We start from the raw sequence: 25657 nt of genomic DNA on the forward strand, positions 1-25657 counted from the left end.
TCATTTCTTTGCACTTTCAGGTCTTAAAAAATTCTTTCCATTTTAAGTTTCTTATTTTTTCTATTGAGTAATAATTTAATTTCCAAATTAATTCTAATTATCATTTCTAACTAAAAAATAATAATATATAATAAATATTTATAAATTTACCCTAAGCAGTTTAAGGTCTTTGAATTTTAGTTTAGTCCATATAATTTTATGTCTTAAATTAATTATTAGATTTAGTAATTAATAATTCATGAGTATTTTATCCTAAATCAGCTCTAAAAGTACCAGTAGTTCTACCTTATTAAATGTTATGTTTAGGAATTCCACAAGAAAGGCAATTTAAATTATTTATAGAATGTAGTTTTTTAGTTGTTATAATTGAACAATTTTCATTTTAGGATTAATTTTATAGGGACTATATAAGTTTTTTATATAATAAAATTAAATTATCAATATCTTTCCTACAGTAATTAATTTATTCTTGATTATTATTTAATTTTGTATCTACAATAGCGAAGTCTTTCATAACATCTTCCTATTCTGCTTTAATTTTTAACTATTTCACAATTAAATTAAAATCGAATTCTTTCAAAATCCTTTACATTCTTTTTTCAATATCTTTTAAGCTTTCTAATTTTCGAGCTAAGTCTTTAGTTTCTTATTAATTTTTTTTAACTCCTATTCTAAATTAGTTATAATAGCATTATTAGGCATTGCTTATACTTATACCTACTAAACATTTTAAGAACCATTATCATTTATCGCATTCATAGCGGCCTCATAAACACTTAAATCAATATTTTCTAATTTGATGCATATTTTCTTTTAATTTTCAAAAAATTAAATTAAAATATCTTTTTATTAATTTTTTTACATTTTTCAATTCATCTGTTTATTGTTTTTATTTTCTAACTTCTTCCATTGTTCTTTGTAAATCTGAATCAATTTAACAAATCTTATGGGGATCAATATTTGAATTTTATGATTATTAATTATCGTTTATTTTATAGGATTTACTTTAATTATTATATTATATTTAAATATCATGTAACTTTTAAATAATATCTTTTTCAAAGTCACTTATTTTATCTTCTAAAGATTTAATTCTTATATTTTATCTCTCTAATTATCCGGCTAAATCATTTTTTTTTTCAACTTCGTAAAGTCTTTTAGATAATTCAGTTAAATTTGTACTATTAAATTTCTTGAAATCTTCAAATATTTGTCCTTTTAAATATGATTAGTTTACCCTTAATTTTTTTTTTTTTTTAATTTATCAATTTATATTTTTTTTTACAAATCTTCTAAATCTTTTAATTATTTTTTTATGCTTTTTTATTTTTCACATTATAAATCTTCAATTTATTTCATTTTTGAATTTAATTGAACTTCTATTCTTTCAATTTTATCAGAATCATTTTAAATTAATGAAAAAACCTTTAATAAAATTAAAAAATATAAAAAATAAAAAAATATACATCTCTTTTTAATTTTTCTTCTAAAGCTATACATGAATCATCAACATATTCTTCAGTAATTCTTTTTTTAAGCATTTCTTCACAATCTTAAATTTTCCATAAAGTTTTTTTTTCAATATTTTAAGTTCTATCTTCGAAAGTATTAATTTTATCATTTAATTTAGCTTCCAAATTAACTATTTTTTTTTCAAAGTATTTCTTCATTTCGTCAAAATCTTTAACTAACTTTTCTTTAATTTTCTAGTTTTTTTCTTTTACGTCATCTTTTAATGCTTTTTTGCCTATTTCAGTTTATAAAGCACTTATTTTAGGTAAAATATCCTAGGAAACATTATAATTATAAGCAACTGCATAACCTAAACCAGTTAATTTATTATAAATTTTATTTGTTTAGTTTTATAAATTATCTCCAGAATTTTCAGGTTTTGCACTTTTCCCCATTTAATTTTTTATTGTTTAAGCAAATTACGTATCCATTATTTTACCTCCTTCTCCGATAATATTAAATAAATCAGGAATTACTTTATGCGATACTTTTTGCTAAACCTCCATTTATAAAGCATTTATTATTTCTGCGTGTTAGTTTGTAGTTAAAGCTGAATTATCTAAATATTGTTTTAAGCTATCAAAATTGAAATCAAAAGTAAACAATGGCACATTATTAACTTACAAATAAGAAGGTAAACGGCCTTTTTATAAAAAAAATATATTTTAATTTTTTATATTTTATTAATTTTTAATTTTATAATAAGTTTTTGAATATAAATATTTTTTTTTTGCGAATTTCTTTTTTATCATTAAATTTTTTAATAATTTACTTGTTTATGTTTCTTATTTAGATTTTTAGTCACTCATTTTATTTATTACTTTTTTTAGTTTATTTTTAAAAAATAGTTATATTATTTTTTTATTTTTTAAGTTAAATAATAAAATTGTTAATATAAATATTATTTATTTAAGATTTATAAGAATTATATAATTAATCTTTTATATTATATTAAAAAATTAATAAAAATGGATAACAATATAAATTAGCCGAGAGATTTCGCTCAAGATGTCTTATTATGGTTTGAAAATCTTCCTTTTGGTACAAAAGTAAAATAATTATTTTATTAAAAAAATCAAAAAAAATTAATTTACTACATAAATAAAAAAGCTAATATTTGTAATAACAGTATTAGTGTATTTAATTGATACTTTCTTATTTAGTATATCTTTTGTATTATTAGACATACCTTATTAAGTTCTTTATAATTTTTAAATATAAAGAATATTTTTTACACAATTCGTTTCAAATGGCTTCATTATGGTTGTATTAGGACTACTATGTATTTATTAAACATGTATTCTTTTAGAAAAATCATTAGGGACAGTTTATTTTATCTTAGATTTTGTACTAAAAAATGTTTTAATTTAAATACTTTATTTACTATTGGCATTTTTCATAAGTTAAATTTTCTCTGAATATATCCTTATTATACCTTCGTTTGGATTATATAATATAATGTTATTATACATAACATAAAGGTCATTAGCAGATCCTGAAACCTAAAGTTAATTCTTATGCTTTCCTTTTGTTATCAAAAACAAGTATTATCCCATAGCAATTTTTCTTTTTTTTGGAATCCTAACCTAATTTTAATTTTTGGATATGCTTTGTGCAGTTTTATTAGGATATATTGAAAATAAATTATTTTATGGAACGGTTTTAAAAATATCAAATGAAAAAATTGCTCAAATTTAATAAATTTCCTTCTTAAGAAAAATTGTAAGTAAATCGAATTTTATACAATAGGGTGGAATATAAAATATTAATAATTAATAGTAAAGCAATAATTCTTTAGGGGAATTCTAAGGAAGAGGTATATCCATAGGTGGAAACTTATAAGTAAATTAATAACAATAAGTTTAAAATTATAGTTAATAATAATAATCAGGAGAATTAATTATAGGCCCTTTTTCTTAATAATAAAAATAACTAGATTAGTTCTAATAATAAGTTGTTTAAGGAGGAGATGATTTAATTAACGAAGACAATAATATATAATAGAAATAATAAAAGCAAGGAGAAGGATATTAAAAACTTGACGAAGAATCAGTTTGAGCAAAAAGATTTAAAATAGAAAAAAAAATACTAAGTTTTTTTATTAATTTTTAGTATTATATTTTATTTTAGTATTTTTTTAAAATAACATGTTTTTTATAATTGATAAAATTTGTTTTACCTTTGCTTTTACTTAATTTTTTTTTTAATAAACAAATTTCAATATATATATATGTCTATTATTTTTATCATATTATCAGAGTATTAAATTTGAATAAGTAAATTTAAAAGTCATTAGATATATTAAAAATAAATAATAAATATAAATACATAAAAATAGAAAATTAAAATATAAAAATTATAAATATATATGAATAATAATTAGTAAAATTTCGAAATTTTTCAATCAAAAATAGCAAATAATTATGTTAATAAATTTCAATAAGAACATTAAAAATAAATTGACTAAAATGTATCAGAAAAAATGTAATAAATAATAAACTTATTTATTTTTAAATTAATATTAATTATTTTATAATAGAATCAATAGTCAAATTAAAGAGTTAAAATAGTATTTCGAAACTTAATAAGTGAAACCATTAGTAGATTTAGGTTAAATTGGTAGAAAAGAATATATCATAACTTTAAAAATTTAGTCAGAATAAAAAATATAGCTTAGATTATAATTAGAATAAAATTTTCCATAGAAAAAACCTACAATTTATTTAGAAAATACAATTGAACATGAATTAGTTGACCTTAAGACTAATTAAATTAACTATGATAATTTTATTATGTGGTAAACTACATCAAATTTAGTTGAATTATTAACTTATATTTAAGATTAATTTAATTAAAAAGCCATATAAAAGTATACACAAATTTTTAAAAAATATATAATTATTATATAAAAATATATTTTAGAGATGATTTTATTTCATAATGTAATATATTTCTAAATAATAAAAAAGAAGAAGAATTTTATACTTAAATGCTATTAAAAAATTTAGATGAAATATTTGAAGATATTCCATTAGCTTAAAGGAATATTTAGTATAGATAATTAATTGATAAACAAGACATAATAATTTAATATATAAAAAAGTCTGAAGAATTTATTAATTTGTCTAATTGTATTTTTAGAGCTTACTAATCTCAGTTAATAATTATCTTGTAAATATAATTTTTTTTTTTTTTCTTAAAATAATTTAAAATTTAATTTTTTTTCAGAAAAAATTAATGACAAATACTTAAATATATTAGAATTAAAAAAATAATTCAAAAATAAATATGAAAATTTTTTTGAAAAAAGATAAAAACTTATATTAATCTATGATAAAGTAAGCAATATTTAAGAAGTAAATTATTAGAATTATAATTATTGTTAACTTATTTTTTCAAAACAAAATAGAGATTCGATAACACAGCTGCAGTTGCTTTAATTGATTGTGAAATTTAAAAAGCTGATGATAAAATATCGAGCTTCAGTTAATAAAATTAAAATTTGTCATTAAAAGAAAGAATAAAAGATTTTTAGTAATTAAAATATAGACTTTATAGCCTAAAATTAACGAAAAATATTTTATTTAACGATAATATTAAATTTATGTGAATATTTTAATAATAAATTAAACTCATTTAAAAATTTAAAACATGAAAAAAGTATTTATTAATCATATATTATTAAATATAATGTTTGAAATAATATTTAATTTATATTATTAATAATATTCAGTTTTATAATTTATTTTTTCTAACTAATATATTTCATGTAATAATATATAATTAATTTTAACAAAATTTAAAAAAAATACTCTATACTTATTGCCTAATTTTTTCCTACAAAAAAAAAATGGAAAAATATTTTAGAGGGAAAAAGGATATAGTTATACGAAAAATATTGGGCAGGCTGAGAAAGAAATTTTACAAAAGTAATTATAATTTTTTTCTTATATTATATTTTATATTAAAAAAAATAGATAAATTTAATAATAAAAATATACTGAATTTTTTTAATAATTATAATAAATGTAAATAAAAATTATACTTTAAACTTACTAAGAATACTTTAAATTTAATTGATTTTATATTTATATTAAATTAAAAAAGTTAAAATTATATAACTGGAGAAAATATGGTTTAAAGGTAATGATGAGTAAATTAATTTAATAATAAATAAAAATTTAAATAATGAATAATGAATAATGAATAATAATAATGAGAGTAAGGAACATAAATGATCAAGAGCTATTTATAATCAAATTTGATTATTAAAAATGAATGCATAAAATTATATGATTTTTAATATTAAATCAATTAACATTACTTTAGCAATAATTATTTTACTTCCTTACTTTAGCTAATTTTAAAATTTCTAAAGAATCGTTTGATTAAATGAAAAATAAAAAAATATAAGTAAAATTGGAAATTATTATTTTTACTTAAAATATAAAGAAAAACATGCAACAAATTTAATTAAAGATATAATATTTTAGATATATATTTAAAGAGAAAAATATTTTTTATAATAACAATGATTTAAATTTACAATAAAATCTTCCTGGTTTTATTCAGAATAATAAATATAAAATATAGTATTTTTATAAAAGCTTTATATACTGGAATCATTAAAAATGTAATAAAGAATTTTAATATTATCTTAATTTTAAGAAAATATAAAAAAATATAAATGTAAGTATTAAAAAACCTACAAAAATTTTAATATCGCTTTTATTGAAACAAAGTCTAACTAAAATAACTCAAATGGTAATTTTTTTTAATATACTCAAGAATATAAAATTTGTAGTTTTTTATTAATTTGTAATTTTATTATAACTTGTGTTTAAAGAATTATAATTATTGTTATATAACTCTTTAATTTATTATATATATGTGATATAAAAATGATAAATATGCAAAGTTTTAACTAATTTTGTTATCCTCTAACTTTTGTTATTGAAGGACAGATATTATTACCTTTTTTAATAATTACCTGGCAATAATCAATAATATTAGTAGCCTTTAATATATATTAAAAGCGGATAATGTATTAAAGAATATATTTCTTTAATTATTGAATAAAGTATGGGGAATTTTTAATTTAAAAAAGTAAAAAAATTTTTAATATTAATATTAATTTTATTTTTAATTTAATTCTTTTAGTGTAAAATGATATTAAATTTTATCAAAAAATAAACGTAATTTAATAAAAGAAATTAAAAAATATAAAATTATAGATTATATAATAATTTTAATTTATAAAAGAATTTATTATATAAAATAATATTTTTAAAATTAAATTATTTTTATTCTTATATAAAATTTAAACATTTTTTGTCAAAAGTTATGCCAGAAAATAATGTAATTTTTATCATAACCCTCAATCTAGCTCCTCAATTTTTTTTTATCTCTTTTATAATTTCTTTTAAATATTACCTAAAATTATTTTTTACTTACATAAAATAAATACATAATTTATATTTTAATATTATAATATTTTTAATATTAATTTTTATATTAACTAAAAAAATTCATAAATATTGTTATTTAATTATATTTATATTATAATTTGTATTATATTATCTCATAAAAGAATATAATTATTTAATAAATGTTACTGATTTATCTTAATATAATAAATTGAATTGCCTATTTTTCTTCCAATATTTGATTTTTGGACTGGGCTTGCCTTTTTTTAATTTATTATTTAAATAAACATGCCAATTTTTTTTTATATGCCTTTAGATAATTTTTTTTTTTTATTTCTTTTTTTCGTTTTTAAAAAGAATATTCATAATTTTTTTCGTTTTTTAAAAAAAAATATTCATAATTTTTTCTTTTTTTTTTTTCTTGTAAAATTCTGCCTAACAGAAAAAAGCTTTTATTTTTAAAAAGTTTAACTATAATTTATAACTTTGTAAATACCCTCCAAAAAAATTCAGAATACATTTCTTTTGTGTACACATATTTAATTTTACTAATTATCTTAGAAAAAACTTTTCTTTGTATTATTCTCTCTTTTATTTCAAAAAACTGAATTTTAGCATTAGGAATCTTATCAATAGATTTTATGCTATTCATATAATTGCATATTATTTTAATTTAATATTTTTTTTTTTAATTTTAGAATTTCATATTTAAAATTTATTTAATATTTTTATATAAATAATATATTTTCTAGAAATTATGCCTTAATTTCTCACTAATTAATATAAAAAAATAAAGATATTTTATATTCAAAACTAAAAAAAAGAAAACTTAATATTTTGAGTGTATTTTTTTATCTTAATTCTTATGAATTGAAAAAAAAATGTAAATAAAAAATTATGATAAAATTTACTAAAAGTATATTGTAACTTAAAGAGAAATTAGATTATATTAAAAAAGATATTTTTAATCGATATTTAAATTTGTTAAATTAATGTTATTTACAAATAAAAAATATTATTAATATTATTTATATTAATATCTTTAAAAAATAAAATTTTATAAAAATAATATAATCAAAAAAAACTTGATTTAGTTAAAAAATGATTCTAGATAATCCTAAGATTATATAACCAACATTAGATTCTTTAAAGAATTCTTTTAGAACAGGAAAAACTTTATCTTTATCATATCGTAAATAATAATTAAAGAACCTTCTCACAGGTTTAAAAGAGATGGAGGATGAAATTATAAATGCAAACATAAAAGATATGGGGTATAAAAATAAAGATACATCTAAACTTTTTAATTTAACCCCTACAATAATGGAAATATAATTTATATTAAAAAATTTTGAAAAGTGGTCTTAAAAGTAAAAAGTCGATACATCCCTACTCGTTGGACCAGGTTAAAGTTACATTATTCCTGAACCATTTGGGGTATCGTTAGTAATAGGAGCTTGGAATTATCCTCTTAGCACTTGTGTAGGTCCGGCAGCAAACTCCATAGCTTCAGGAAACTGTGTAGTATTAAAACCATCTGAAATGGCACCTTACAGTTCAAATGTTATAAAAAAATTAATTGAAAAATATTTAGGTAAAAAATATAAAAAAGTTAAAAAAAATTAAAAAATAATAGACAATGATTGCTATAGAGTAATAGAAGGATAAATAGAAGTATCAAAAGAAATATGTTCTTATCCTTGGGATCATATAATATTTACTGGTTCTCCATAAAAAGGGCGTTTAATAGCAAAAGCAGCAGCAGAGAACTTAATTCCTGTAATACTAGAATTAGGAGGAAAAAGTCCAACAATAGTGGACAAAAGTGCGAATTTAGAAACAGCTGCATATAGAATAATATCAGGGAAAATACAAAATTCAGGTCAAACTTGCATAGCTCCAGATTATCTTTATGTAGAAAGTTCTATTTTTGATAAATTCCTAGAAATGCTAAAAAAAGTACTTTTGGAAATGACTTAAAACGACCCTAAAACTTCACCTGATTATTGTAGAATGATAAATGAATTTCACACTAAAAGAATGCAAAATATGATCAAAAATCATGGTGGTAAATTGTTCTATGGAGGTGAAGTTGATGTTAATTAAAAATATGTTTAGCCTACTATTATTATTAATCCATAGCTAGATTCTGATTGCATGAAAGACGAAATTTTTGGACCTATTTTACCTATATTTTCATACAAAAATTTTGATGAAGTTATAAATTTTATTAATAGCAAAGATAAACCTTTAGCACTTTATTATTATGGAGAAAACAAAATACATAAGTAAAGGTTAATTGAACAAACTTCTAGCGGAGCTCTTTCCTTTAATGAATCTGTTATGCATTATATTAATCACACTCTACCTTTTGGAGGAGTAGGAAATTCTGGATATGGAAAAATACATGGATAATTTGGATTTTAAAGTTGCTCCCATATGAAACCTGTCCTTGATAAAAGTGGATTCATTGGAACTCTTAATGCTTATCCTCTCTATTGTAGGTTCCCTCCTTACACTGAATCAAGAATCAAAACAATGAATTTTTTATCATAAGTATTTGATATTTATCCTTCTGAAATTACTACAAGTGTTTATTTTAAAATTTTCATAGTTTTAATTTTGGCTATCCTGCTCTCATTATTTTCCAAATTATGGTGAAAGTAATAAATAATTAAATACCATTTAAATTTATTAATATTTCTTATATTTAAATAATATTTATTTAATAATTCAAATTTTTATAAATATTCTATTTTAAAACGATTTGTATACACTTTATCTATAAAATTATGTTTATTTTATTGTTTATAATAATTATAATTATAAATTAAACAATATTAATTGATTTACATTTATTTAATTTATTATTATTGTATAAATTATTGATAAAAATTTGATTATCCGTTGTTATTATTTACATAGTTGTAAATAAGTTTTTATCTATTAAATTATCTTATTAAATTCTTTTACTATTTTGTATTTTTAATAGCGTTTACTTCTCATGTTATCAAGTCATATTTTTTACTTATAATTTTAATTTTATTTGTATAGTTGTTTGCAATATTTTTTTTTTTTAATTTAATTAATATTTCTATATTGTAAAAATTAATCATAATTTTTACAATTTTAATTAAGAATTTTACATCTATTGTCATTTGTAGAAACATTATTTAACTAATTTTTTTCTTTTAAGCAAGGTTTAATAAATTATTTTAATCATTATTTTGATTTAGCAATTCAACAAATTCCTTAAAAATACTAATTTATTTTTTAAGAATAATTTCATAATTAGATTTAAATCGTATAAAATAAATTTTAATTTTGATATCAAATATTTTTATTCTAAAGGAAAATAACAATTATTTTAATTTTAGTTGTTGTTTTAAAATTTTTTAAAATTTCGAATATATATCCAGCCTTAACCATTTTCAATGGATTAATACATAAACATTTAATAATAAAACTATTGAGTAATTCTGAGCATATTTCAATATTCCGATTATAAATCCCTTAAAAAATATTTAAGATATATTATCTAAAGATTCGCAATTAAAACGATGCTCAAAAGCAAATGAATAATAAATAGGGTATCCAAAAAAATAAAATATCACTTTTTTAATAATAAGCATATCGATTATTCCAATTTTCAAATAATAAATAAAGAAATTCTAATTTTAGTATTATTTTAAATTGGATTATTGATTATTTTTAAAGTGTTTGAATCTTTAATCTTGATACATTCTTTTTCAAATATAAATATGTTTAGAACTTTAATATCACTATGTATTATATTATTTTTATACGACAAAATAGCATAGAAATTATTTGAAAATTATAATTTAATATTTTATATTTTAATTCTTTTATATAATTTTACTTTTCATTTATTAATTTATTTAATCCACCTCACACGTATAATTTTATTATTATACATAAAGTTTATGTTTATAAATCGATAACTGATTTCCGTTAATATATTATATATTAGCTTTTTAAAGATGCTAGTATCATATACTCAAAATAGAAGAACTACTAAATTTAAAAAAAAATGTTGAAAAGTCATTATTTAAAAAATTGTATAATTTATTTTTAATTTTTGCATACAAACATTAATTTTATAAAAAATATTTTATTTTACTTCATAAGCCTTCTATTTTTAATATATATTTTATGAAAAAATATATAAATTTTAAAGTAAAATATTTAAAAAAAAATGACTTTTAAAGAAAATAGGAAGTAGAACATATAATAAATACCAACTGCATTTTAATTTCTTTTAATTCAATTTCTATGCTATTCGAAGTTATAAGGTTAATTCATATTAGTTTTATTCATTGCATATTTTATATTATATCTTTATATCTTTGCACTATATATACTCTTGAAAAAGGACATTATCTTAATTTACATAAAATTTAAAAATCGCTAAAAGGACTATGCTATTTTATTATAGGTTTTAATTTCATAATATAATTAACAATAACTAAATAAAATATTTAAATATTTTTTTTATATTCTATTTTAAAATTATTAATTAAAATATTTAAAAATAATAATTATATTTACAATAAATTATATTATTAGTGTTTATTAAAATATTAATTATGTTATTTTCTAAAAGAAAATTTATTTAATAAAAATAAAAATAATTTGTATATAAAATTTATATTTTACTTAGAATATTATATTTAATAAAATTCGATACAAATTTTAAATTTACAAAGAATAAATTCTAAATATAAGAAGCTTACAGAGAATCGATTATTTTAATGATTTGAAAAATAGATAAACTTTAATAATTTTATTAAAAAAAATAAAAAAAAAATCACATTTATAAAAATTAATTAAATAATAGGAATATTCTAAAAAAAATTGATTTTAATCAATATATTTTAATAAAAAATATAAAATTAGTTTTTTCAATGAAAACATATTACAATAATTTATTTATTTAAAATTAATTAATAAGAATATTTTATAATTTTAAATTATTTTTATAATAAATATATGTATATAAAAATAAATAAAAATATTATATTATAAATTAAAAATTAGAATAAAATATAAACATATAATAAATATAATATTAAAGAAAAATAAATATTATAAGTTTTTTTTTTTTTTTTATATATATATATTTATAAATTTATATATATTTTTATTTTATAAATTAGTATTACAAATAAAAAGTAATCTAGTTATTTTATATTTGTATAAAAAATATATATGCTTTTAAAATTTATTTTAAAAATAAATATATTTATTTTAAAATATAATACTTTTTATAAAATTAATAAAAAATATTAATTAATATATAATATAAATAAATTTTTATAAATAAATATATATATATTTTAATATATTATAATAATATAAATATTTAATTTGTATTTATTATAAAAAAAATATTAATTTTAATTAAAAAAAAAAAAATCAAAAAAATTAAGATTATTAAAGTTTAAGAAATAATTAAATTTTATTATATTTATTATAAATAATTGATAAATTTATATAATATTTTTGTTAAATAATAATAATATATATTATTTATATTTATTTAAAAACTATTAATTTTATATAATAATATTAAAAATTATTTTTTTTAAAAATAAAAAATAAATATATAATTAATAATTATAAAATAAATTATATTTTAATTAGAAAAAAATAATAAGATATTTTTCATAAAAATTTATATATAAATTATAAAAATAATATAAATATATTAAATAAAAAATATAAAAAAATTAAAAAATTTATAAAAATATAATTATAAATATAAACAAGAATTAATAATTAAAATTTATATTTATTATTAATAAAAAGTTTTATTACACTGGTTTTAATATTTTTTTAATTGTATTTTTTTAAAATATTTTTCAAAAATAAATTTTATTTAATATTTTTAAAAATTCTTTGTAAAATGGTATAAATATAAGAATTAATAGATTTAATTTTATTTTTATTAAATTAAAGAATAAAATAAAATATAAAAATTAAAATTATTGCAAAATATTAAAATATATATTTAATAATATAAATGAATATATAATTTCTATTTAAATTGTCTTAAAAAGCAATCAAATATAAATTATCTTTCTTATCTAAATAAAATTACAATACAGATATTTAATTACTTGAAAAATAAATATTAAATAGAAATTATAAATTTAATTAAGACATTTATTTAAATAATGATTAAATTATTTAATATTAAAATGATATATATTAAATGCATAATTTTAAGTAATTACATATTTTCTTTAAATATATGCTTCTTTTTAATTTAAAAAAAGAATAAGCAACTTTATTTTAAAAATCACTTTTTAAAAAAATTAAAGAATACGAATACCTATAAAAAGAAAATTATTATAATTATGAAGATAAAAAAATTAATAAACTAAATTATAATTAAAAGTTATATATTGAAAAAATTAAAAAATCTGCTGAATATTTAAATTAAAAAAATAACTAGAAATAAGTAACTATTTTTTAAAATGAAGATTTAAGCATCCTTATAAATATAGCTTCTGACTAAGAAATTTAAGAATATGATTAGTTTATTAACATTTATAAAAAGTTAAATAAAGAAACGATTACATAAAATTAGTTATTTATATTATTTTTAATTTTAAGTATAAATCCATAATTTTAAAATATTCCAAACATATTCAATAAAGAAATATAAAGAATATTAATTCATATTGAAAATAAAGAAATAAGTTATTCATTAGGCAAATTTTTATTTTAATTAAGTAAAAATATGAAAGTTATAAAAAAGAATCATATTCATTTAGATAGTTTGGGGTTAAATTTATTTATGTTTGATGTAGAGAGAGATATAATTTAAATAAATTTTATGTACAAATTCAATTTTTTTTAAAGCAATTAAAAAGTATGTATTACAGATTTATAATAATTCTTTTAATTTTTAATTAAATTTGATTCATTTGATATTGAATTTATTTTATAAATAGTCGAAGAAATTTTATAAAAAAATACTAAAGGAATAGATGATTTTAATATTTTAACTTTTTAAACTCTAGAAGAACTTTATTTTTTAAAATATTTTAATCAATATTTTCCAGATGATATATAAAAGAGAATATAAGAAAATTTTAACTATTTGAGTAATTAAATAATAAAATATTCTTAAATTTAACAAAAATCTTTAATTTCTTAACTTTTTGCTGAATATATATTAAGATTTCTGTAAATATGTCCTTTACAGACTAGCGAAATTCATAAGTTATTTAACATATTTTTCTTAAAATAAGATTTTTAAAAGTTAGATTTAGAAAAAGTTATTAATGTTTATTCATTGCTTGATATTCATAATTTTACATATGATGAATATGTAAGGAAATGTGAAGCGTTTCTTCTTTAGCAAAAAGATAATCTTTTTTAATATAATTGGTTAATATATGAAGTTGCTGGAAAAACAAATAATTAAAAAATACTTTAATTAATAGTAAAACCAAATAATATTTTACATGATAATTAAGAAGTAGAAAAATAAATAAATTTCATAAAAAAAATAATAATTTAAACTAAAAGTGTATAATAAAATAATTTCTTTAAACATATAGGATAAAATAAAGAACTTTACATTTGGAAAAGCGGTATAATCATATGCATATAAAATATTAATATAGATAAAACAATAATTTAGTAAAGAATAAAACTACCTGATAAATTTTATAAAAAAGCATTTTTTGATAATATTATATATTATAAATATTAATGAATTAAATAAAAAAAAAATTTAAAAATGTGTATAAAATATATATAATAAACATAATCAAAGTCAATAGTGTACATCATTTAATTTTTCTCCTTCTAAAATTTGTTAAATAAATAATCCACAATCATATCCACATTTATAAGTATCAGGTAGTACTAAAGGCATATCTAGATTTAAATATCCATGAGAAAGGTCATTATAAATTATCATCTTAGCATTGCAGTTTTCTTACACTAATTTATTAAAGAACCTAAAGCAATCATCTCTCAAAATATCATTATCTCCACATCCTATTCTTATGGGAGGAAAATTTTTAAGTATATTACTTGGAATACAGATAGGAGAAATAAAAGGATCATTTAAAATGTCTAGAAGCTTATTTTTTCTATCAATATAACTATCCAAACAAACCTTAAGAAATGAATAAGGTACAATAATATCTTTATATATATTTGAAAAGGAAGGAGTATAAAAATCCATGTCTAAATTTAAAGCTGGATAACTTAGAACTAATCCTTCGGGTCTTATAATACCTTCTTGTAAAGCTTTGAGGGTAATTCCTATCGCCATATTTCCACCAGCAGAATCTCCGACAAGAATAATTTTTTTAATATTAACGTTTTCATAAAAATCACCAATTCCATCTAATAAGAATTAGTACATTTACCAACAATCATTCAGAGGTATAGGATATTAAAATTCAGGGGATTTACGATAATCAATAGAAATAATGGGAATACTTTTTAACTGACTAACCCATTTTCTAGTATACATTTAATGCGAAAAAGATTCTAATCCAACCCAACCGCCTCCTGGAATATGAAAAACAACTGTATCTATAATATTAACTTTTTTTTTAGGATTAAGCTATCCTTTTTTTATAAAAGGTATATTAGTTAGAACTCTTAATCTTATGTAGTTTCTATCTTTTGTTTTTTACTCTAAAATTTGAAACTCTTGTAAAACTCTTTCAGGTAAATTATTTTAATCAATCTTTAAATTGTCATAAATAGTATTATTTTTTAATTTATTATAAATATCATCCAAAGTGATTAATGATTTATATATATTGGTAGGAACATATATTTTTAAATGCTACTTAACATAAGGAATCACATTTTTTATAAATTTTCTTAATATATAAGTTTTATTTAAGACATTCCAAGTCTGAATTACAACATTTGGATCAGGGTTTACTTAATAATAAAGGGTTTCTAATTCACTTTTTTAAGGGAAAAGAAAATAATAAGAAATATAAAATAACTCAGTAATATTTTTTCTTATCCCATTACAATTTTTTAAATGATGAGTTTTTTATACTGTACAGTTCATCATATCATTTTAAGCTTAAAAATTCTTAAGCTTTTTTTAAAATTACTCTCTATCAATATTAATATTTATGTACTAGAGTCTTTAGCGAATTAATTACCAATCTTTATCATTTTAAATGGTGCTTCTTAAGATTAAATCATCTTTAGAAGTTTATAGTATATTATAGTACATATCTATAGATAGATTCAATTTAAAATAATTGAATGTTATATGTAAATATTTCCATACTTTTTCAAAGCTTTATTTATTTTTAATATATATAAGCTATGTATCAGTTTAGATTAATAAGTCAAGTATTTTTTTATTATTATATTCAAAATATGCTATATTAAAGTTATTTACTCCTAATTTTTTAATATACTCATTATAAATTTATATATTTTGATTTAAAGGATTATTAATCATTTCGAATATTTGATTAAATTGTTATTTTGTTTAAATTATTATTTAAAGCCATTAATTAATTAATGCTAAACATTCTTTCCTTTCTATTATATCTAAAAAAGAATTAACAAATGCTTTCATATTTAACAGAGAGCCTAAATGATTTTAATAAAATTAAAGTTTATCATAAAGATTTCTAGAATTAGGGAGTTCTTAGTAATTATAAGAAAGTTACATAAAATTTTATTTTTAAAATAAGAAACTAATTAAAAATTTGTTTTAAAAATTAAATTTTAAATATTATTTATATAAATATCATATAAATTACTGATTAAAATTATTAAATGATTATTTGTAAAATTATTTATTTATTTATTTATTTATTTATTTATTTATTTATTATTTTTAAAAAAGAAATATATAATATTAAAAGTGTTATTTTTTTATTATATATTTTTATTTTTTTCATTTTATTTTTATTAATACAATGAATTTATTATATTAATTAATAATATATATAAAATTATTTTATTTTTTATTATATACTATATTTATAGATGTTTTTATTTTGAATAATTTTTTTTTTTTCATATAATTATATTGTTTTTTATTTTTTTTATTTTTAATATATTTATTTTTTTTTTTTTTTTTAAATCAAATACAAGATTTAATATTAACAGCTTAACTCAATTTCTTTTATTTTTTTATTATTGTGTCCATATTATTTTTAAGTTTAATTTAATTTTTTAATTTAAAAATAAAATGTATTTCATTATATATATAATTTTATACTTTTTTTTTATTTATAATTCCAAATATTTTCTTTATATAATAAATTGTACAAAAATAAAAATATATTATTATTTATTTTACATCTAAATTTATAATATATGCCTTAATACTTAACTTAAATATAATTTTTTTATATTAATAGTATAATTTGATCTAATCACATCAATTTATTGAAGTGTTTATATTTAATTAGAGTAATTAAATAAAAAGATGAAACTTCCTGACAAATTATGTGTATTATTTTCTATTTATAAATTTTTTATTTTTATATTAAATAATTTTTAATTTTTCAAGAAAAAAAATTAAATAAAACTCTTTTATTAAGTATTTTAACTATTGCACGATTTATAATTAATATTTTTTTTCATTTTTATTTTTTAATTATTTATAATAATATTTAAAAATAATTATATCATAATAAAAAATTTAAAATAAATTATAAGCTATAATACAAAACAAAAAAGGTTTTATGAAAATAACTAAAATAACATTATATTTCTCTTGAAACTAAATTTCAAATTTTAATGTATAAAGTAAAAATTCTTTAAAAATATATAATGTTTAAATTTTAAAAATAAATAAATTAAAAAAGTAAAAAAAATAGACAAAATTATTTTTAAAAAAATAAATTTAACAAAAAAAATGAAAATATTGTTTAAAAAATATTTTTTATATTTAAAATCTAAATCTTGTTTATTTATTAAAAAAATTTAGGGTTAAAGAAGAATTGAGTAGAGAATGTATTCATAACTAGAGCTAATTATTGATAATTTGCCAAATAATTATATATACGTATAAAAAAATATATATAGATGTGCGAATTAGGGTTAAGATTATTATTTGGATTAATATTAATATTGTATTTGTATTAATCTATTATTTAAATTTAAATTTAAATATGAATTTTATACATTTAGAAAAACAAATTTATTAAATAATTAAAAAAACTTAATTGGTGCAAGTATTTTAATTTTCAATATAATGCATAAAATTAGAATAATTATATCATGAAAATCATGTTTGGAAAATTTGTTTTTCTTCTTACAATCAATGATTTAGCCTCTATAGTAAAAGTTATATAATAACTTTCATATTTAAACTTTATTTTAGTGAATTAAATATTTTTGTTTTTGAAGTTATATTGTAAATAAAAGACTTCGTTTACAAAACTTAAATCTATTAAATTTAAAAATCTTTACCATGTTTCAAATAATTAATTATCAAAACTATTATATTATCATTATTATTTTAGAAATTATTTGTTTTATATACATTTTTTAATTCTAAATTTTCACATTTAGAATTTCCAAATGCAAAATATTAATAATTAGTATTAATTTAAAATTGCTTTTATTAATTTTCATAACAATTTAAATATTTATATTTAAATTACTATTTATTTTTTAATTTAAAAAAAATCTAAATTATTTCCTTAAATTTTGTTCCTGATTTTATCTCATTAATTAATATCTTATATTTTTTTATTTTTTATAATAAAGTATTTTTTTTACTTATCTTTCTTCATATTAGTTTAAGATTTAGATATAAAAATATATTTTTTGCATTATTTAATATATAATTAACCTTAATTATAATTTTCTTTATTTCTTTGATTATATAAATTTTATTCATTGATAGAAATTGAAATTAGACTTCTAAGAAATTCAAATTTCTGATTTTTATGTTTGAAAAGTCTATCTAAATTTATTTAATATACCTATCTTTTTCGATTATCAAATCAATTTACCTAATTTTCCATTATCTATTAATTGATTTTATTTACTTATTTCATATATATCATAATTTATTTATTATATATATTAATTAAAAAAAAAATTAATTCTTTTTGTAATTAATTATTATTTAATCATCATTCTTGATTTTAAAATAAATTATTTGATTTTATATTAATTTAACAAAACATTAATTTTAATAAATGAAAAATAAATTAAAAATTATTTAATAATAAATGGAAACTCTGACTAAAACTCTTATATTACTTAAAAAATAATTAATTAGATAATTAAAAAGAAAATGAAATACTATTAACTGTTTATAAAAAAAGAAATAATATTTTAATTTTGATAAAAAAAGAATTAATATTTTAAATTAATAAGCACATATTTTTTTAATAGAAATCAACAAAAACATATAAAATTACAAATATTAGATTTACTTTTTAATAAAATTTACCTGTTACCAAGTTTTTTGGGCTTAAATTCAATAAAATCGGTAACACAAGTAAATTTAATTCATTAGAAAACACAGTTACATTAAGCAAATATTAACAAAAAATTCGAAAATGAACATTTAAACAAATTTTTAATTTTTGTTAATATTAAATTCATTTATATAAATAAAATAAAATTTTAATTAATATTAAATATTTATTTTTTAAAAAATCGCAATCATTTAACCTTTAGACCGAATATCAACTTATGAAAATGATATAAATTTGTTATTTATTTATTCTTCTTCTCCCTATAAAAAATATAATTTTTAAATTAATAAAGAATTACATATACATATTTTAAATATATTATTTTTTTATATTTTTATTTTTTCTGTATTTTTTTAAAAAATTCATTCAACTAATAAAAAGATGAGAAAAATAGATAAAATCCTTTTTTTTTGTTGATTGAGTTTTTATAAAAAAGTACGATAAAAAATAATCACCATTATATTAGAATATTTTAAGTCTCAAAAATAAAGAATTGTAAACTTAAAAATACTTTTTAAAATTTAAAATGTAATAAAATGTTTTTTTGATGGAATAAAAATTTTAAGATAACATATTTTAATTTCATCGAAATTTTTTTTATTTAATGTTATAACAATTAATTTTAAATTTAAATGGAATTTTGTTCAAAATAGCAATTTACTTTGAATATTTGAATTTTCGGTTGAAAATCCACTTCTTTGGCCAAATTTTATTCGGACTAAAAGTATTATCAATGAAATTTCGACTTTAATCTGAATATTTATCTAATACATACCTCTATTATTAATTAATAATTTATTCACAAGTGATTTATTAATTTTTAACATTTAATTAAACTTAAATAATCTTATATTTAGTTATTGATCTAATAATTGGATGTATTTATTCTTAATTAAAAAAAATATTTAATTTTATATTATTTAATACAATTTAATCATTTCAATTATTATATTTTTAGTATCTAAATATTTTTTATGAAAAATATTTAAAAATATTAAAAAATTTAAGCCTAAATATAATATTTTATAAATTAATATATTCATAATTTTATATTTAAATACTTAGTAAAATTAAGTTTATTAAATTAGATTAATATTTTTTTATGCAATTTATAATATTAAAAAATCATTAAGATTTTTATTTACAAATTTTTTTAAATCAAATAAAAATATTTTTATTTTATAATATTTAAAAATTTAATTAAATTTAAATATATCAATTTTTTTTTGATTTATATATTTAATAAATAATATAAAATAATAAAAATACACATGAATGTATTGTAAATATTTTAATAGATAATTTTATAATTATCTAATTTTAACACTTTCTAAAATAATTTTTAACAATTAATTAATTAATTATGGACATTCATTTTACCATTTTTTTGAAAATGTTAATTATAATACATAAATAAATAATATTTTACTATAATATAAATAATTATGATATAAAAGATTTTGTAATTGAAAAAAGAAAATATTTATTATTTTGTTTTAGCTTTTTTAATAAAATTATAAAACATAGGTAGCATTTACTTCGACAATTTTATCTCCTCCTACATTTAAAATATTTTCAAAGGAATATACAAAATCATTTATTTATCTTCAATAGACTAATTTCTCATACAATTAATGCATATTTATGACCAATTTTTTCCTACAAAACTTGCATATATTTTAATTTATTTATTTAAATAAAATACTTTTTTAAAATTTCATATATAAACTAAAACATATTTTTATTAAATATAGTTGCTTTTTATAATTATTTATTAGATTTTCTTTGTAGACTTAAGTAATATCCTATTAATAAAATTTCACTATCGAATTATAATTTTTTCAAAGCAAAACATTAAATCCATATATGTAAATATTCATTAAATAATATATTTTATTTTATATTTTTGTTTATTTCAATTAAAATTTAATCTCTTGTTTATGTTTCTATTAATTTTCCTAATAATGATTACAATTTTAGAATAAGAAACTATTTGCTATGCCTAGAGTTAATATTTTATTATTTAAATTGAAAATTAAATATATTTTTTTAAAAAAATAATATTAAAATATATTTTTTTTTTAATTAATATAAATATTAATTAAAGTTAAATTATTAAAAAATAAAATTATTTGATAATAATTAATTGTAAAATATAAAATGTTTAATAAAACATATAAAAAGTTTAATATTGTCGTAAATAAAATAAATTTAATATTTCTTGTTTGGATGATTTTTAATTTTTCTTTAGTTTTTTAAATAGTCTTTTTTTGGTAAAAATAAAAGTAAAATAAAAATATAATAAAATAATTAAAAAAATAGATATTTTAGTAAATATTGAATAAATATATATTTTAAATAACTTTGTAAACAATTATAATTTTTTATATTTATAAAATATTAACAAATTTGTATTTTATTTAATTAAAATAATAAGTTGATATTTTATTTTTATTGGATATATATATAAATTAAAAAAATATTATTTAAAAAATTAATTATAGTTAACAAATAAACAATACTAAAATATTTATCATTTTATATATTTTTTTCTATTTAAAGATCTATTGATAAATTTCGAAATAAAAAATTAAAAAAAATTTGTGTGTTTTTTTAAAATTATCTTAATAAATGTATTGTAATAATTTCTTTAATTTGATTTTTTCACTAATTTAAAATATATTTCTATTTATTTCTTCGTTCTATTTAACTAAAATATTTTCCACTAGAAATAATATAATAATTAAATTAATTATCTTATGCGCGCGAAGTTAAGAGTATATTTATAAATAAGTCTATATTTTTTTAAATTTTATATATATTAATATAAAAATAATATTAAAATTTTAAAAATAAAATCTTGAAATTAAAAAATGACTGACTCCAGCAGATGCTTAAAAGGTATTAATTGGTGCAATCTCTAATTTGACGAAGACAATATGGTCTTAAATTATAAATAAAAAAGATTATGCAAACTTCCTTTAAACAAAATATAAAACTCTACAGTAAATAAAAATGATATTGTTATTGATTTAAATACATTAGATATTAAAGAAGAGTATAAAAAAATATTTTATTTTGTATTTAATAATAATTATTAATAGTGAAGATGTTCTTTGTGAAATGAGATTATATGTGCCTTTCCAATAAGAAAATGTAAATATTAATTATATTTTTATATGGTTTAAAATATAAAAAAGTAATCTAAAGAATAAGAAAACGAATAAAACGAAGCTGAAAATCAAAAAGCTTCTAGAGCAGATTAGTTAAATTCTGAAATAATATCAAAAGCTAAAATAGGATAATATTCTGGTGCTTCTATTGTTAAATTTGAAGATCTTCCTTTATTAGTACCTAGGTATTATTTTATTATTTATTTTAATTAAATGTTTCATAAAATAGAGGAAAATATTCATTAGATATGTTTTAAAATTCAGCTAAATTTCATGGTTCTTCATACAATTATATTGTTGAATATAAAAATATAATTAAAGCCTTTTTACTTCCTTTACCAGATGAGGTATATAAATAAAAATATGAGATATTATTAATCTAGTCCTATTATTTTAGGTAAATATAGCTTTCGTTTTAGGACTAGAATAACCTCTAAAATACGGAAATACAGTTCATTCATCGATTGTAATGCAATTTAGAAAAGATATATAATAATAAGTAAAAGTGAATTTAGACCCAGAATTGAAAAAGCAAAGCAATCTTAAGGAATTAGAAGAATAATATGAGGGACCATTATATGAAATAGTTGGATAAATTTTTAAGTAATTGTGTTAAATTCCAGTTATTATGCCCGGAGGCTTTTAAAGGTAATTTATTTCATATGATATTTAAATAAACAAATTAAACAAATATATTTTTAAAATAAAGCTCTGATGGTTAATGCTGTGTAAAGTGTACTTTAAAAACTCATTAAGGAATGCTTTTTCCAATGAAAAAAAGTTTGATTTTTATATATAAACCAGTAATTCATGTGACATTAACTGATATAACAAAAGTCGAATTTGAAAGAGTAAATAAAATTATATATTAATATAAAATATAAATTTATATAAAGGTAGGAAATGCTAGTTTAAATAAACTTTTTGATATAAAAGTATTTACAAAATCTTCAAATGCACATTTTATTGGTTTTGAAAGAAAAGAGTTGGATAAATTATTGGAATACTTTAAATCTAAAAATATTTAAATTATATGTGATGAAAATGGATAATCTAATGCTTTTGATGATGAGGATATTTCAGAATCAGAATCACATGAAGAAGAAGGGGAAGTAATTTTTATTATTTAAAAATGAAATTCTATTTTTTTACAGGGAAAGGTACAAAGAAAAAGTGCTAAAAGAGCTAGTAAAGCTGTAAAAGGTCAAGCCGGTTTACCTTTAGATGATGACGAAGAGGAAGATGAAGACTTTGATGCTAACGAATATGATGATGACGATGATGATGATGATGATGACGAAGATGACGATGAAAACGAAGAAAATTGAAAAAAATTAGACCAAACTTATTATTATTAATTATATATGATAGTTTTAAATAGAGTTATTTTAAAATAATTATTTATATATATATTTTTATTAAATTTTATTATTTTAACTTTTAATTTTGATTAATATTATTTTTATTATGTTTTTTTTAAAATAAATAATGATATTTTAATTCTTATTATTATAATAAGCAATTAAGAGAAATACTAAAAATGTTTTTTTATTGATAGCATAATAAGGATTGAAATATGATAATAAATATTAAATTAATAAAAAAAATATTGAAAAACTTTAACGATAAAATAGATAAAATAAATATATAAAAAAGTTTAAAGCTCCAATAAAATTTCTAAGTTTAACAGATTAAACTATATAAATATTATAAGAATAAAAATAAATACTTTTATATTTTTATTAGATAATATGAAAATAATTAACTTTTTAAAATGTTGGAATTAAAAAAATAGCTTTATAGCATTAACTTTTTGCATTTAAAAATTATTTAAAGTTCGATTTTTTTTCTTCAAGATGAAAAAGCAATTAAAGTATTCATATAATTTTTTTAAAATATAAAGAAAAAAATTAGTATGATAGTTATAAAATGATTTAATTCATGTGAAATTATAAATAGCATTTGTTAAAAATTAACGTTTTAAAAAATTTATAAATGAATTCTATTATTCCACTTTTGTTTCTTATTTAAAAATCCTAAAATCAATTATAATTAATTAATTAATAAATTAAAAAATTATAAGAAATAAATTTTAATAAAAAATAATGGACATTATCGTCTGTAACATTTGTATAAGATTAAAAAATACTTAAAAGTAAATATGTACAAAATAAAAAAATAAATTTAAATATTAAGAAAATATATTGTAAATAAGAGTAAAAATTTAGTCTTTTAATTTTTATAAATTTGTAAAAGATTTAATTTATAAATATATTTATTTTAAGATTTTTTGTATAAAAGAAATATTTATATTATTTATTAAATAATATATATTTATTAAAAAAAAGAGAAAAATGTGATAATTAAATATAATATAAAAAAAATAATTGTAAAATTAATATATATGATATTTAAAATTATAATATTAAAAAATTAAAAAATAAAAATAAATAAGAAATATAAAATAAAAAATATTAATAAAAAAAATTAAAAAAACATATAAAATGAAATTTATAAATTGTTAATTAATAAATATAAATAATAGTTATTAAATTATAAATATTATAATATTATTAAATTTTTTATACATAAAAAAAATAATTAATTCAAAAATATATAAAAGAATTAATTAAGTATGTAATTTTTTATTTTTTAAAGTAATGTTATTTATAATTAATTATAAAATATAATATAAAAAAAAATTGATTTAAAAATAAAAATATATATTATTATTTATGAAAAAAATATAATAAAAAAAAATAAAAATAAATAAATAAATAAATAAATATATATATATATATATTAATTCATATATTAATATATATACATTTATATTCATTTATATTTTTAAATATATATTCGTATAAATATATTTTATTATCTAATATATTATTATTTTTTTTTAATTTTTATTTTAATTAATTTTTGTATATACTTTTCTCCCAATTTTTAAGAATAGAAGTATTAAGATTGAATCTACTTTAGAAATTTTCAATTATTTTTTTTATAATTTTTAAACATAAAAATATTGTTTATTATATATTTATGATAATTAGTAAACTAATTTTTG

The 25657-nt window shown here is 15.8% G+C and overlaps 4 protein-coding genes across 4 annotated transcripts, besides 30 other annotated features; 2 read left to right on the forward strand and 2 right to left on the reverse strand. All coding sequences in view use genetic code 6, as the record gives it.

Moving 5' to 3' along the window:
- On the reverse strand, window positions 1-1907 carry IMG5_131470 (scp-like extracellular protein, putative; the record flags this gene model as incomplete). The annotated part of the gene is made up of 5 exons (XM_004032002.1): window positions 1-50; window positions 151-403; window positions 863-1238; window positions 1286-1425; window positions 1467-1907. 5 exons carry the CDS (start codon window positions 1905-1907, stop codon window positions 1-3), a joined length of 1260 nt encoding a protein of 419 aa, XP_004032050.1.
- Window positions 1433-1465: a microsatellite.
- A 270-nt stretch (window positions 1908-2177) lies between the features above and the next one.
- Window positions 2178-2212: a microsatellite.
- A 1600-nt stretch (window positions 2213-3812) lies between these two features.
- Window positions 3813-3879: a microsatellite.
- Window positions 3815-3849: a microsatellite.
- Window positions 3880-5672: 1793 nt separating the features above from the next.
- Window positions 5673-5708: a microsatellite.
- Window positions 5697-5731: a microsatellite.
- Window positions 5732-6307: 576 nt separating this feature from the next.
- Window positions 6308-6343: a microsatellite.
- A 932-nt stretch (window positions 6344-7275) lies between these two features.
- Window positions 7276-7353: a microsatellite.
- Window positions 7354-8039: 686 nt separating this feature from the next.
- On the forward strand, window positions 8040-9695 carry IMG5_131480 (hypothetical protein; the record flags this gene model as incomplete). Its single annotated transcript, XM_004032003.1, has 1 exon — window positions 8040-9695. One exon carries the CDS (start codon window positions 8040-8042, stop codon window positions 9597-9599), a length of 1560 nt encoding a protein of 519 aa, XP_004032051.1. The 3' UTR covers window positions 9600-9695.
- A 2301-nt stretch (window positions 9696-11996) lies between these two features.
- Window positions 11997-12045: a microsatellite.
- Window positions 12046-12553: 508 nt separating this feature from the next.
- Window positions 12554-12615: a microsatellite.
- A 19-nt stretch (window positions 12616-12634) lies between these two features.
- Window positions 12635-12697: a microsatellite.
- Window positions 12638-12686: a microsatellite.
- Window positions 12642-12734: a microsatellite.
- Window positions 12672-12707: a microsatellite.
- Window positions 12730-12774: a microsatellite.
- Window positions 12775-14748: 1974 nt separating this feature from the next.
- On the reverse strand, window positions 14749-16382 carry IMG5_131490 (hypothetical protein; the record flags this gene model as incomplete). The annotated part of the gene is made up of 3 exons (XM_004032004.1): window positions 14749-15907; window positions 16115-16190; window positions 16379-16382. 3 exons carry the CDS (start codon window positions 16380-16382, stop codon window positions 14749-14751), a joined length of 1239 nt encoding a protein of 412 aa, XP_004032052.1.
- Window positions 16383-16430: 48 nt separating this feature from the next.
- Window positions 16431-16466: a microsatellite.
- Window positions 16467-16761: 295 nt separating this feature from the next.
- Window positions 16762-16806: a microsatellite.
- Window positions 16807-16836: 30 nt separating this feature from the next.
- Window positions 16837-16882: a microsatellite.
- Window positions 16883-16977: 95 nt separating this feature from the next.
- Window positions 16978-17053: a microsatellite.
- A 2195-nt stretch (window positions 17054-19248) lies between these two features.
- Window positions 19249-19309: a microsatellite.
- A 423-nt stretch (window positions 19310-19732) lies between these two features.
- Window positions 19733-19767: a microsatellite.
- Window positions 19768-21718: 1951 nt separating this feature from the next.
- Window positions 21719-21771: a microsatellite.
- Window positions 21772-22287: 516 nt separating this feature from the next.
- IMG5_131500 (structure-specific recognition, putative) lies at window positions 22288-23915 on the forward strand (the record flags this gene model as incomplete). Its single annotated transcript, XM_004032005.1, has 8 exons — window positions 22288-22472; window positions 22519-22570; window positions 22615-22772; window positions 22817-22934; window positions 22985-23235; window positions 23297-23438; window positions 23484-23699; window positions 23742-23915. 8 exons carry the CDS (start codon window positions 22288-22290, stop codon window positions 23913-23915), a joined length of 1296 nt encoding a protein of 431 aa, XP_004032053.1.
- Window positions 23443-23482: a microsatellite.
- Window positions 23854-23899: a microsatellite.
- Window positions 23916-25008: 1093 nt separating the features above from the next.
- Window positions 25009-25082: a microsatellite.
- Window positions 25015-25083: a microsatellite.
- An 11-nt stretch (window positions 25084-25094) lies between these two features.
- Window positions 25095-25167: a microsatellite.
- Window positions 25168-25326: 159 nt separating this feature from the next.
- Window positions 25327-25373: a microsatellite.
- Window positions 25330-25375: a microsatellite.
- Window positions 25372-25446: a microsatellite.
- The last annotated feature ends 211 nt before the right edge of the window (window positions 25447-25657 follow it).

The sequence above is a fragment of the Ichthyophthirius multifiliis genome (genome assembly GCF_000220395.1).
Source record: "Ichthyophthirius multifiliis unplaced genomic scaffold scaff_1120509251027, whole genome shotgun sequence".
Taxonomy (NCBI): domain Eukaryota; phylum Ciliophora; class Oligohymenophorea; order Hymenostomatida; genus Ichthyophthirius; species Ichthyophthirius multifiliis.